This window comes from Aethina tumida, chromosome 4 (genome assembly GCF_024364675.1).
Source record: "Aethina tumida isolate Nest 87 chromosome 4, icAetTumi1.1, whole genome shotgun sequence".
In the NCBI taxonomy this organism is placed as follows: domain Eukaryota; kingdom Metazoa; phylum Arthropoda; class Insecta; order Coleoptera; family Nitidulidae; genus Aethina; species Aethina tumida.
In genome coordinates this window covers 22,617,343-22,630,762 of record NC_065438.1, presented here as the reverse complement: position 1 = coordinate 22,630,762, position 13,420 = coordinate 22,617,343, and the positions used below count along the sequence as shown (strand labels likewise).

Sequence of the window (13,420 nt, the reverse complement as noted above, 5' to 3'; positions counted from 1 at the left end):
TTACTGCTTTCCTTTACTGGGAATAAAACTAGATTCTATAGAGATTCTGTATTTACAATGTCATGAACAATGAATTACGAGAAGTTGCCAATAGTTAAACTTAAAACTAAACAAAAACCATATAATCTTAAAGTAAGTTTGTCATCTTATTGTGGTCTCCAGGTATACCGGAAATACTGGGATTGTTGTTGCTGTGATTCTGGCAGGGCATCGAGAAAATAATCGACCTTATGAGACCGTCCCTGACGCAGTCCGCACATTGTCTGTGACTGAACATGAAACAAACCCCATTGCTTGTCGACTGCTGCGGATACGTTCCAATGGGGTAACAGCCTATCTTATTCAAGACCACCCCGACTTTATATATCTGGAAAACAAAGTTATTTTTAGTGTTGACTATGGAGGGGAGATTGGTTTTAAGTTCACCTTATTTCGTTGTATATAAACGGGGCGGTTGAACGAAATCTCTATGAGAGATCGATAGCCGACTTTGCTTGTGAAATGCGTGTAAGTCAACCTGCTGCCGTCTGCGTCCAATAAATGTGCGTACAACAGTTCAGGATAATTAGAATTCGACACTTTATCATCGTCCATGGGCAACTGAGCGGGTACCTGAAATTAAACCATCAGTGGAATGGAGTGGAGGTTTTAATGAGTATTGTTACTTGTATTCCGTAGACGCAGATGTTTTTGTCGCAAGTGAATGTGACGGCGCAGTCCAAGACGCTGGTGTTCATGCACTCGGTGATTCGCAACACTTGCCTCGTACAGTACATTTTTTTTGTCGTGTCGACGCCCCCCTCGATAAATTTGGTGTTGAACTTGATCATCGATGCCCGCGATGTGATCATGGAGGTCGCCCCCGCCTGTAACAATACAAAATTGTTAATTAAACCTCATAAGTAACAACCACAAAGACCCTCAATTGTTTCAACTATTACCTTGCCTTGCTAAATAATAATATTTACAAACTATAAATAATAATTCAGAGATTTGAATGATCAGATTCGAAGAAGCTGTGAAAGCTGTTGTCGTTGAATTCCTGTCCTTGGATCCAGTTGTGGACCTTGCTGAAGTAGGGCTCCTCAGGTGCGATCTTCTCCCTTTCATCCTCTCTTTCCTCGTCTTCGAACCACACCTTCATAAACTCCTTGGCCAACCCATCCATGTTATCCACATCATACTTTTTCCCGTAATCCTCCAGGAACTTTCCCGCATTGCCTGGCGCCGTAAACGCCTTCCTGGACGGTTCGACCCTGGTCAGGGCGAACCTCAACCGCCCAGCTTCAGCTATGTTAGTGGCGTTGACCACCGGCGTCTTTTTAGGCAGATTCTCCACCCACTCCTGCATTAACTCTGAGGATTTTTCAATCACATCGTCCCAGTCGTCAGTGCTCCTCCCTATTTGTTGCCTGAATATTTCCCCGAGTGAATTACTGTAGTAGACGACAGGTTCGTCGTCTTCCAACACTAGTTTTAGGCCGGCAATCGAATAGTCGATGCGTTCATCCACGGTAAAGTTTAAAAGTATGTCTTTCCTAAGCCGACACTCTCTTAACGTCCTTTTTAAGCTGGGCATTGAAAGAGGCAAAGGCAAACCAGTGTATAAACATTTCTGTGTCTCTTTTTGACCCGCACAACACACCAAACATTTTTCAGGTAAAACTTGCAAGTAACAAGGCATCGAGTTTAAAGCGTGTGAGTAATAATCCACATTTTCAAAATCTCTTGTGTCTGCTTTCAATAAATAATGTCTGGAGGATAAAAACAAATCGTTGTTGTGCAAAACTAGATTGCAAAGAGGGTTACAATCGCCCAATTTTAAGTCGTGCACGTTTCTATCTCTGGATCTCAGGTCGAAAAGATAAATTTCCCTTCCAGTCACAGCATAAAAGGTGTTTGTGTCTCTGAATGTGAACTGGCCAAACTTGTCTTTGTTGCATGCAAATGTTCTCATGTGTTTACCTGTTGTTAAGTCTGTTACTTGTAGTCTTAGGTCTATAGTTAGGGTGCCAAGCTTTGTTTCATCTTTGTGCATTTTTGCGTCAAAAAACCCCAATTTGTGTTCTATTGTGTGTTTTAAATTGACTTCCTTCAGGTCATTTATTTCTATAATACTAATGCAGTTTTTTTCTCTGGTTGCCAAATAATGTTCTGTGACCAAAATATTATAAATAGATGTTTTGGTTTTGAAAGGAATTTTGTGTGTTTTCTTTGACTTATTCAAGAAGGTAACACACAAATTGTTTTTGCAATTGGGCCTGATTAAACCTGTTTTACCATCAATACTGCAACATTCCAAAAATCCACCAGTATAATAAGCATTATAGTCAAAATCAAACATTGGATCAGGATCCTTCATTTGGTAAAATCTTAATAGACCTTTGGGGATGTGCAAGTATTCAGTTTTTCCAAATCTTTCTCGAATGATATTTTGTTTATACTTCTTATAAATAACCTGACATTTAGCCTGCTCTTCTTTATATTTCGCTTTGGCCTTTGGCAACTCCAACAAAATGTCATCCTTTAAAATAGGAAATGGTTTATGCAAAGGAACTGGCAAATGGACCTTAATTTCACCATTACTTTTCTGACAGTCTTCGAAAACGTCACGTTCAACAAAATCCATTAACAAACTGTGTTGCTCATTCTGCTGCAAGTATCTACGTTTACCGTTCACAAAAAACATCGTCACAAAACTTCTCCAGTTGATGACTAAACTGTTACTGACAGTTCGCGCCAACACGTGTCTACATGACAACAGGTAGTCCCAATGTCGCATAGCAAACACACCAGAACTACGCAGTCGACTGACTAAGCCACAAGCAGGGTACATTTGAACTAATTGCTAAATTTAAAATTTCAAAAACTGACCTCATTGGACACCATGTAAGCGTCCTGCTTCCTGCGCCGCATCTTGGAGGTGGAGAAGCCGTCTGGCATCGGAACCGAGGCGGTTTCCGAACATATGTTCATCAATATCGCGAACTTCTCCGCCTGCGTCAGTAAGGTGGAGTGGGCCGGCCCGTCAGCGAATTGTTGGGGTGTCAACGTTAAAAATCTTACTTTCATCATCGCGTCGCGGATCGTTGGTCGATTCGCCGTTGCGTTTTCGAACGATGAACTGCCTGCTGAAAGTTTTTATCAAGTTGTATTGAATGGTTCAGTTTTAAATGTGGACTTTTGTTAGTTTTGTCCAAACTGTCACGAAAACCTGGTTGTATTAGTGTAAAAAACAAAGCGCAATTACCTATACCCTCTAGTCTAGGTACTTTCGCACCTGAACTGTGATTGTGTTTCTCGGCGTAGCGCGTCAACGCTGAGAACAGTTCCAATTCCGAATTGATGTTCAGCTCGTCCTGATCCATGACGGTTAAAATGGTTGAGAGTTCCACGTCGTCGAAGCTGCTTTCGCTTAACACTTCCTGCGTTTGGCTGCAAATTATCTACAAACCACACATTAATTAGTCACTTTCTTGTTTGGTGAAACAACAGTACTTACTTTGATGCATTTATCCATTAACATGGGTTCCTCGAAGAGCTTGGCGAACTCGTAAGCACGACAGGCGTTTTTAGGGTACAAATCTGACCATAGATATTTCGTGCATTCCTCCACTAAGTGAGGCAACATGTACTTTTTCGCTCCATAACACAATTCACATGCCTGATCGAATGATGTCAAGTTTATTTTGTCTGTGTAAATATACCTGGCAAAAATTATATTAGCATTAAACTCAAATGTAATAAGCAACTAATTAATAGTAAGAACTAGAACAATTCCATACTCACTCAAGCAGGGCTTTGAAAGCGTCAGGTTGAACGTCCAGGATGGCTATAGGATCCTTCTCGGCCATGCCCCCGTAAAACATAGCCTCGAACACCGGACTGGACATCGCCAGGAACAATTTGTGACCCTCCAGTATCTGCGTGTTGGGTTCGATGCCCACGATGAAGCGACAATCGCTCCATATTCCCGTTTCAAGCAAATACTGTCCGCGTTCCTTGACGATTTTCCGGGATGTTTGCCAGTCGCAGGGCGGAGGCGGAGAACCCATTTTTTCACGCACCGACGCACTATTTATAACCAGGTTTGGTTCGTTATGCCGTTTCAACGATATCGATCACTGGATTGGGCGAATTGGACACATGTCACTCCCCCGCGATGGAGTTTTGGCGAAATCAGCGGCAGTTCTTTGCTTTATTTCACTTAAGACGTAAATATTTTTGTTCCTTTGACGTTTCGACGGTTTGACGTTTCAGGTTTCAGTGGTTTTCGCACCGACTGGTCACACTGTCATGGTGGGAATTTTAAAAATTATAATGCATAATCAAGGGCGCTACACGATTGATTTATGTTCAATAAAATGTTAACCACAGAAGGTATTTATGCAAGTATAAATTATTATAAATATACAATTTTATGAAACTACTTGGAGTAGTTCCATTTCATCCTTATTCTAACCTATAAAAATGTTATTGTGACTGTCGCCCGAAGTTCCTTTTAAATAGTCACAAACATGCCACCAAAAAAAGGAGCAGCCAAACCCGCAAAAGGCGGTGGAAAGAGCGACGACTCAGGGGATAAAGGTATAACTCCAAGCACATCAAAATCATAAAATTTATCGTTTCTTTGTAGGTGGTAAAGAAAAAAAAGGTGGGACTGCGGTAAAAGTGCGCCACATCCTGTGCGAGAAGCAAGGCAAATGTTTAGAAGCTTTAGAGAAACTGAAAGCGGGGCAAAAGTTTCCAGAAGTGGCCGCCGCTTACAGTGAGGATAAAGCTCGATCAGGAGGTGATTTGGGTTGGATGACTCGGGGTTCAATGGTGGGGCCTTTTCAGGACGCCGCTTTTGCTTTACCCGTTTCGTCAGTCAACAACCCCGTGTACACGGACCCCCCGGTTAAAACTAAGTTTGGTTATCACATTATAATGGTTGAAGGGAAAAAATAAATTTTATAATTTCTTAAAAGTTGTTTTCTTATTAATTATACCATCAAAACATCAAGTTTGTTTGTTTTATTGCACCTGGTACTTAACTGTAATAAAAATTACATCAATTTTTAATTCAAAACTAAACCAAAAATAAACTAAAAGTTCCTCAAACTCGGGTACACGACCGCGCGCATGCGTGGCACGCAACTGTCAAATACAGTCGCATTGATGACATCTTGGTCGTCCGCTGGCGTTTCGTCTTGTCGTTCGTCCTCAGCAAACTTCAACGAAAACGTGCACGTCAAATAAAATGGGTCGCAGCAGATCGAGGAGCCGAACGCCCAGGAAACATCACAAGAAACACCACAAACGCAGCAAGTCGAGGGATCGATCGGACAGGAGTTCCAGTTCGCACAACAAAACGTACAAGATCATCGACAAGCCGAAGGAACGGGCCCCGAAAAGCAGGTAGAAAAAAAAAACAGTGAAGAAGCGAAACTGAGAAAAGTTCTGGCGAGCGTGGAAAAGTTGAATGACTGGTTTTGTAGTACCGTTGTTTGAGGAAGAACAGTTTTGTTCCTGTTACAAGCATTCTATTGAAGTGGATTTGTTATTGTATTCAATTTCATGAGGAAGCTAATGATTTTTATGTTTTTATGGTGTATTGTTGGCTTGTAAATACGTAGCAATTGTGGAAATTTTGGACTGGTTTGATAATGGTTTTTTGATAAAATCCTATCAGTTCAATTTAATGTACTTTCTATTGTATATGTAGATGATTTTGAGAATTATCAGTTTTATAATAAAAATACTGTTATTTACGTATGGTTCATTTGCCAAATATTAAATTACACGGAAACATCTACCATGCACAGTCCAAGCTGTTATAGAAGAAAGAAATACGACACAAATCGTCTAAAACTAAACTAAAAGTAATAGTAAATCATATTGGGAACTGTAAATTCTATGTTTAATGGATTTTACACATTATGAAGTAGTAGATTAATTAATTAATGGATGTAAACATATCAGAAGTTGGCTAATTTTCCCCAAAACCGTTGAAGGAAACGCTCCCACTCGGTGTCTTCGTCGACCAGCAGTGAGGTGTCCATCGACCTGACGAAGGGCGAGCGCCATGCGAAGAAACCGTCCCGCACCCACAAAATGGACGAGGTGGAGCGGCTGGCCGAGATGGAGCGGCAGAGGCGTCAGAGAGAGGCGGAGCAGCGGCTCGTCGAAGAGGCGACCGCCAAACGTATCGAGGAGCTGGTCAACCGCAGGGTCGAAGAGGAATTAGAAAAACGTAAGGACGAAATAGAGCGCGAGGTGACGAAGCGGGTGGAGGAGGCGAAGCGGATAATGGAGCGACAGATGATGGAGGACATGGAGCGGCGTCGTGAGCGGCAACGCGAAGAAGAGAAACGGCGTGAGGTAAGAGTTCAGTTCAGGCCGCCGGCCGCAGTTTGATCCTCGAATTAATACCGTATATTTTCTCTGTATACCATTGTTTTTATTTTTTATTTTTTTTGCTTTTCTTATTTATTGTTTCCACGTGTTTTGTAACAGTTTTGTGGTTGTCGGCCACGCCGACGTTGTTGTTTCTATTCCGTTTTTCTGTTACTTTGTACAACATAAAACCGGTGGATTTTTTAGCTAGTTTTTTTAGAGTTGAGGACACAACAAGTTTATTATATAAGACGTTTGAAAGTGATAATAAAGTTGCAGATTTTAAAATCGATTTTGTTTTATATTGTAAATTACCTAGTTACGTTCAATATTTTGGGTTGTCTCAGCTAAATTTGTTTTATGTTTTATCTAGTCAGCTGGTTTATTGTCCACTCACAAATATTTAGCGATAATATGGTACTCTTCCATTTTGCGTCATTCGATATTTAAATATTTGCAAGGAATTTATTAAATGTATAATCAATTTAAATGATTTAACCTCACAAATACAAACAATGGTCTACAGGGTCCCTAACCTAACTTAATGGGTCGTAGTAAAATACTTTATTTATGACGTCTTGTTCAGGCACTTCTCTATATAAACCATTTTTTATGACAATTTGCTAAAACATTCATTTAAAACAAGTAAAGATAATTTTTGATTATAAAATTATTGTTGGGAATACCTAACCCAACTTAGCCTAACCTAACCTAACTTAACTTCAAAGATTATATTGTATTTTAAAACCACTTGTTTAATTATTGAGTGAGGAAAGTTTGGTCACTGGGTAAAGGGACATCCTGTATTATACTTGTAAAAATTGTAAGAAATTATTTAGCTGAAGCAGCCCAAAACAAATAGTAATAAATCTCTGTAAAACACATGTAGTAAAAACCACACAAAAGAGCAACAGTGTTAAAAATTGGGCACACAACACGAAAAAAATCCATATAAAAATGTAACACATAACAGACAAGCAAAACAGGCAGGTAGAACGTAGACTTTCAAGAATCTCCAAAAAAGCAGTGTGAAAAAAATTGCATACAAAATTAAATAAAAAAAGACAAAAGACACTGTTTAATATTTTGTAATCCGTATGATAAAATAGCCGCTAGCGATTGAATAATAAAGGTCTAAAGGGTCTCGACAGTGAACAATGTGCGAAGCGTAGGTGAGAAAATTGTTGGGATGCAGTTGTAGCCGATTTGTTGGATGAGCACACACGCCAATAACCACGCGTCTCAGGTATTATCAAATCTTTTTATTTTATATAAATATATATATTTTTACCTCCTAAGACAAGTTTTCAAAAAAAAAAAAATATAATCAGTTCCATTCAATGATCAGGATTTGTATTTGTATTTACTTTTTTTTTGGAAAAGAACCTGATTTGGTCCAAGCCTAGCTGTGAAAGTCAACCCTAAAATTAAACAGGATTGCAGGCTCAAGGAGGAGGTTTGAAGATTGTCCTTAATTTTTATGTGGCAAAAATCGTCAAGCCTTTTCAGACTTAAAAAATGTGCCCCAAGATCGTCCGGTTTTTTGTTCAGAAAGGCGTTTTTGGGGCACGCTTTTTAACAGGTTGTCAGTGTTCAGTTGTCACCACAAAAGTAACTTATTTAAGGTTTTTGTGTGAGCAACTGGAGGTGTGAAAGAGAGCTAGGAACGGACGCACAAAAGTGTGGCTTGTTGCTGATTGTACAAAATGTTTTATAGGAAGAAGAAAGGCGGAAACAAGAAATGGTGGAGAAGATATTAGAGGAGAACCAGAGGAAAATCGAGGAGGCACAGAAGAAACTGGTAATGTTACCGTTTACCATGAGTGATGTCTGGGTCGATAGTTGTTGGTTTTAGGCGGAAGAACGTCTGGCCATGGTGGAAGAACAACGAAAAATGGACGAGGAGAGGCAGAAGCTGAAGAAAGAGCAGGAGAAACGGACTAGGGAGGAGCAAAAAAAGATCCTCGGAAAGAACAATTCGAGGCCCAAGCTCTCGTTTTCCCTCAAACCTGTTATTTAGTGCGGTGGTGTGTGTGTGTGTGTGTGAGTGACTGACTTCGATTAGTTGATATGAAATTGTTGCAAACTTATTAAAACAATTGTAACTTTATAGGGATTATATGATAATGCTTCTCTTGTATTTTTAATATTTGGATAGTGTAAGTATGATTGTTTATTATAAACAACCATTTTGTACGAAGAGGATCGTTTTATTGATCCCAACTTTTTATTTTGAATATCCAAGTGTTTTGGGTAAAATCTATTTTCTTTATTTAATATAAATTATGTTAAGTAATGTGTCGTGTTTTATTTATGGCCAAATTAAGTTTAAAACATCATTTATAACTCACTTGTCTTGTCTCAAATAAATTACGTAATTTCAAACATTGTTTTTATTCTTATCATGTCATTATAGTTACTGTTATCAAGTTTTACAAATATTTTAAAGTAATAAACAACCTGCACAAGAAATAAGCTCATGTCGCTCCGATCTGTTTGATTTTTTGCAAAAAATCTTTCCTGCCTTCATTTTTTAAGTTGCTAAGCACAGCTTTAAATACATCTAACAAGTCCTTATCCGAAGACTTCGAAGTTTTAGCCTTTTTAGCTTTTTCCTTTTGCACCATGAGCAAAAACTCCTTCAAGGTTTTGCTTAGCTCCTCGTCCGTTAGCTGATTGCCCTTAGTCATCATCTCCAGCTTTTGCAACGAGGTAGTGGATATCGAAACGTCGTCCTTCTCGTTTTGATCCGCCACAGCGTTGCAGTACGTGTCGTGGCCCTTCGCTCCGACGTTAGTTTTGGCTGTCTCGGTGCCGGTACTCTTCTTGTTGTTCTGCTTCTCCTTCTCCCTCTTGATCAACTTCTGCAGATTGTCGAGCGTCTCACGCATCCCCTTGCCGAAATCGACCAACGCACTCTTCGTCCTCACGATCTCCTTCGTGGGACTTTCGCGTTTCTCGGTCGCTGACATGGACCGTTTTTCGGTGCCCGACGTCTTCGTGACGTCCGATATGACCGAATCGACGGAGGGTAACGTTTCCACCATGTTGATCAGGGACATTTGAGGCGCCGGCTTGCCACACACCCGCAATTTCAGGGCAGTTTTGCTGTACTCCTTCTCTTTCTGCTTGTAAATCAACTCGAAGTTGCCGGTCGGCGATTTGGGGTTGCGCCGATGGTCCACAACAACTAAAACATTAACTTGAGTAGAAGAAAACTTCCAACAGCAAAAACGTACCTTTGATCACGTCTTCCAAAACCTGAGGACACATGACCCGTGTAATCGGTGTCGAACTGAACAAAGCCGGATTTGAGTTTATCTCGATCAACCAGGCGTTGAAGTCTTCGGTCACGACGTAGTCAGCACCGTACAGTTCGAAGCTGTTCAAGTTTTTCTTGTCCATTTTGTTTTGCAACATCAGCACGGCCGCAGTGAAGCACTGCTTCATTGCCGGGTAGATGCTGTTCTTGAACGCCTTCGGGTACCCGATGTTGGACAGGTAATCTTGGAACTGTTGGGACGTCCACATTAGGTACGACGGCAGCGTCAGGTCCCGCATGTTGTGCATGTATCGTTTCTGCACTGCATTGTTGGTCAAATGGACCGATTCGTGCAACCAGTTCAGGTTGTATGTCTGGGAGCAGAACCGCAAGTAACAGGATCTGAAAAAGGAAAGACCAAGGAAGAGTTTGGCTCGTTGCTACAGGATGCATGGGGCTTACTTGTACATCCAAATTGTTAAGGGATTTGAGCAGCTGATTAGGAACCATTGCCTTATGTCGAACTTGGTGTTGTGGATTAGGAAAGGACGTTCTGGAAGTGAATGAAGAAGTAAAACATGCCTTGGTTTTATTATATTATTTTACCAATATATTTTTGCGCAACATATCTTCTTTTGGTGTTGGCGTGGACAATGTTCATGATCCTGTTAATGTCCCGACAAACACTAATGCCAATTCCCATGCAACTGTTAATGGGTTTGAGGATCCACAAGTTCATGTGCCCATCCATTTGCAAATAAGGGAAAATCTCCCCAATAATCTTCAACAAAAACTTACTTTTCTTAACCATATCGGATTCAGATTGATCGTGTGTGACTTGCCTGAAATGGTTTCCGATGTAAACGATTTTGGAGAAGGCTTCCAGGAACACTTTCCATTGTCCTTCGGTCGCCTCAACAATCGGATAATCGATGTCGTGGTGCTTTTTACGTTTGATGAACTTGTAACATTCCGCCACTGCGAAGTCGAACATATTTATGGAGATTTTGCCTGAGGGCGACAGGATTTTTTGTTCACCACTTTCGTGAGTTTTAACAACCCATTTTATCAAGGAAATGGCCGCCGTCGTCCTGCAAAACAAACCTTCAAAACTAACACCGATTAATTGCTCAAATGGACCTGTAATCCTTAATGAAGTTCTTCCTATCCTCGTCGTCGTTAACCCTGTAGGTCCTGGGATGGTTCATCCCCGCCACATCCGGAATCCTGTACCAGTACTCCTGCTGCGACCCGTCGCACAACCCGCCCTTGTTCGTGTACGAGAACACGTCGTTCCTGAACCGGTTCACCAGCGGCTGCTTCTGGCTGGTGAAGGACTGGTGGTGCGCCGACCAGTACAGATCGACGGGCTGATCTCCCAAGTAACGGGAACAAATCACCCGCTGGACTATGGGCCGTTTGTCCTCGATGCGCATGTAGCTGGCCAGGTCGGTGACGGTGTAGCTCATGAAACGGCGGACGTCACCGGTGCACGAGGGAAAGTACAGCTTCTCGATCCAGCCGCGGCGCACCAACGCGTTCCTTATGGCGTCCCATCTTCCACGTATCATGAACACCTTGTGGTGGTGCACTGCGAAGTCCACGCGGGCCTTCAACTCGGCTAGGCTGGGTATCCGTTTGCCCTGTCTGGAGTAAAATCAGGTTGCAAACCTTCTAAATAAACTCCATCCCAAAATTAACAGGACACTTTATAGAACACATCATGAGTTTATGTCAAAAGGTTTGTCGAAAAAATAAGTGGTATTAGAAGTGTTCTGTTGCTATAATATGACCAGAAGAAGCAGCACAAGATACAGCTTATCACAATAAATGGACATACATCATGATATATCACCAACTTGTTTAGCATGCCTCAAGATTGCCTAAAGAAGAAAAATTTCAATCAACAAAAGTAGATGGAGCCCTTTTACTATGACTCCAAGTTCTATCCAAGACAAGATACTTTCTGCCAGACCTTTTAAGGAGTCTGATCCAAACTGTATTAACAATATAATAGGTGAATAAATTTTAACCTCATACACTTGCCACAAGCGTTCTTTAGGATGCAACTCATCCCATGTAACCCATCTAATTTCTTTGAAGTTAGACATTGTCTAGTCGGTCAGGGGTCTAATATACTGCATTTTTTGTCCCCTTAGATTAGTTTGAAGATCCAGGTGTAATGGCACATGTGGTACCTTTCATTTATTGGACATAATAATGGTAATATAATGTGGTTCTCATGATTTGACACAGGTGTTGGGGTGACCATCCAGCAGTTCTGACTTAAATTTGATAGAGTGTATGACAACCAAGATATGATGATTAGATGGAACTGTGGCTAGTATGAAACACACCTGCTACGAAGGATAAGAGCTGTCATTCAGACAAGGAGGAGAAATGTCTAAATACCTAGTGTTCGGTTAATTTAGAGGTTGTATGCAGGAGTAACACGTACGTGCGAGTTTTGGATTCGGGTACTATCTTCGGAGGCGACTTCTTCTTCACCTGTTTCTCGTCCTTCTTCTGCGTCCTGACCGGTGTGGCCAGTCTGATCTTCGAGTTCTTGATGCTGGTTCTGTAGGTCTCCTTGATCTGTGACAAAACGTTCGTGTAGGATTCCTCCTCAACGCCACTCCGACGCTGGTTCAGGTTAATCAGGTGCTCGCGCAGATCGTTCAGCACCGCCTGCATCTCCTTCGACACCTTCGCCAAGTGGTCCTCGTACGAATACTTGACGAGATCGTACTCCAGCTTCTTCATCTCGCTTTCGCTCTCCATTTTGCTGAGCTCCTTTTGTCTCGGTTGTTGCTTATCCTCGTTCTCCTCCGCTATGTCCGTCAGTTTCGGTTCGTTCTCCTCGGGTATTTCGGTCAGTTTGGCGCGATTCTCGTCCGGCGTTTCCGGTGCTTTCTCGTCGTTGTTGTGTTCGTCGTTTTTGACGGTGAGTCTGACGCTTCTGAACGTTTTATCCTTAGTGTCGCCTATTTTGGCGGTCTTGTCCCGTTTACCGTCGGTCGATTCGTTCAACGACGAAAACACCGAGACGCACTTCTTCGAGTCAACGTGCTCCTGCTCCTGGTCACCATCCTCAACACTATCATCGGAAGCAATTTTTTTTAAACACTTCGTGCACACTTCGTCGTCACTACTTTTGGAACCGTGTGTGTTTTCTATATCGTCAATTGACTAGAATCAAAAATCAAAATTGATTTATAAATAATTGAATTATCAATGAATTGTACTTTGAGTGAGTTTGATGTGCCTATATTGGAGCTGTCATCACTCAAAGACAAGTCTGCGTTAAGCAGTTCCTCACACAGTTCCATTATTATGGACGAATCCGTGTCTTCAGCTATACGAACCTGAAAAACACTTTTTGAGCAATTTCCTTCCGGTTTTTCAATGGAATTTACCTTTTTCCCCACAGATCTTTTTCCCGCGTATTCCTAAAAATTTACAAATAAAACTCTTGTGCATAATTTGAAGGGGGACATGACGAACCTGTTTTTTGTTCATGTTACGTGAATTTTGTACGATGATTTGACATTTACGAACGGTGACATTGACAGTTTTTTGAAAATTTTTGCTGTGGCTTTGCGTGTGTGTATTTCAATCATCATCAATCAATATGGCCATTATTAATTTTGATTTGAATGGGCCGAGGTCGTGTTTCAAACTAATAAATTAAGTGGCGCAGGGAAAACTATATGTTATTATAGTTGTTGGGAATTTTAATGAGTTTCTAAAGTTAGTTTTGAGGGTGTTGATGGTAATTGA

At 41.2% G+C, this 13,420-nt stretch overlaps 4 protein-coding genes across 11 annotated transcripts; 2 read left to right on the top strand and 2 right to left on the bottom strand.

Annotated features, from left to right (window-relative positions):
• Nucleotides 1–33: 33 nt before the first annotated feature.
• On the bottom strand, nucleotides 34–4,270 carry LOC109606469 (BTB/POZ domain-containing protein 6). 7 transcript variants are annotated; one of them, XM_049967028.1, is made up of 7 exons: nucleotides 3,790–4,270; nucleotides 3,503–3,707; nucleotides 3,251–3,446; nucleotides 2,875–3,128; nucleotides 666–866; nucleotides 427–612; nucleotides 34–367 (listed from the first exon to the last, which is right to left on the bottom strand). In XM_049967028.1, exons 1-7 carry the CDS (start codon nucleotides 4,053–4,055, stop codon nucleotides 128–130), a joined length of 1,548 nt encoding a protein of 515 aa, XP_049822985.1. In that variant the 5' UTR covers nucleotides 4,056–4,270; the 3' UTR covers nucleotides 34–127. The 7 variants fall into 7 exon arrangements, with proteins under 7 accessions (XP_049822985.1, XP_049822987.1, XP_049822988.1 ...); XM_049967030.1 differs by having other exon boundaries at nucleotides 2,875–3,131; nucleotides 3,281–3,446; XM_049967031.1 differs by having other exon boundaries at nucleotides 3,281–3,446.
• Nucleotides 4,271–4,363: 93 nt separating this feature from the next.
• On the top strand, nucleotides 4,364–4,969 carry LOC109607974 (peptidyl-prolyl cis-trans isomerase NIMA-interacting 4). Its single transcript, XM_049967033.1, has 2 exons — nucleotides 4,364–4,587; nucleotides 4,637–4,969. Exons 1-2 carry the CDS (start codon nucleotides 4,518–4,520, stop codon nucleotides 4,948–4,950), a joined length of 384 nt encoding a protein of 127 aa, XP_049822990.1. The 5' UTR covers nucleotides 4,364–4,517; the 3' UTR covers nucleotides 4,951–4,969.
• Nucleotides 4,970–5,116: 147 nt separating this feature from the next.
• On the top strand, nucleotides 5,117–8,578 carry LOC109596903 (UPF0430 protein CG31712). The gene is made up of 4 exons (XM_020012506.2): nucleotides 5,117–5,400; nucleotides 5,997–6,363; nucleotides 8,096–8,179; nucleotides 8,234–8,578. Exons 1-4 carry the CDS (start codon nucleotides 5,243–5,245, stop codon nucleotides 8,396–8,398), a joined length of 774 nt encoding a protein of 257 aa, XP_019868065.1. The 5' UTR covers nucleotides 5,117–5,242; the 3' UTR covers nucleotides 8,399–8,578.
• A 178-nt stretch (nucleotides 8,579–8,756) lies between these two features.
• LOC109596904 (tubulin glycylase 3B) lies at nucleotides 8,757–13,197 on the bottom strand. Of its 2 annotated transcripts, XM_020012507.2 has the most exons (9): nucleotides 13,145–13,197; nucleotides 13,057–13,089; nucleotides 12,886–13,005; nucleotides 12,099–12,829; nucleotides 10,781–11,287; nucleotides 10,247–10,731; nucleotides 10,103–10,193; nucleotides 9,618–10,042; nucleotides 8,757–9,568 (listed from the first exon to the last, which is right to left on the bottom strand). In XM_020012507.2, exons 1-9 carry the CDS (start codon nucleotides 13,157–13,159, stop codon nucleotides 8,856–8,858), a joined length of 3,120 nt encoding a protein of 1,039 aa, XP_019868066.1. In that variant the 5' UTR covers nucleotides 13,160–13,197; the 3' UTR covers nucleotides 8,757–8,855. The 2 variants fall into 2 exon arrangements, with proteins under 2 accessions (XP_019868066.1, XP_019868067.1); XM_020012508.2 differs by lacking the exon at nucleotides 12,886–13,005 and having other exon boundaries at nucleotides 13,145–13,180.
• Nucleotides 13,198–13,420: the final 223 nt, after the last annotated feature.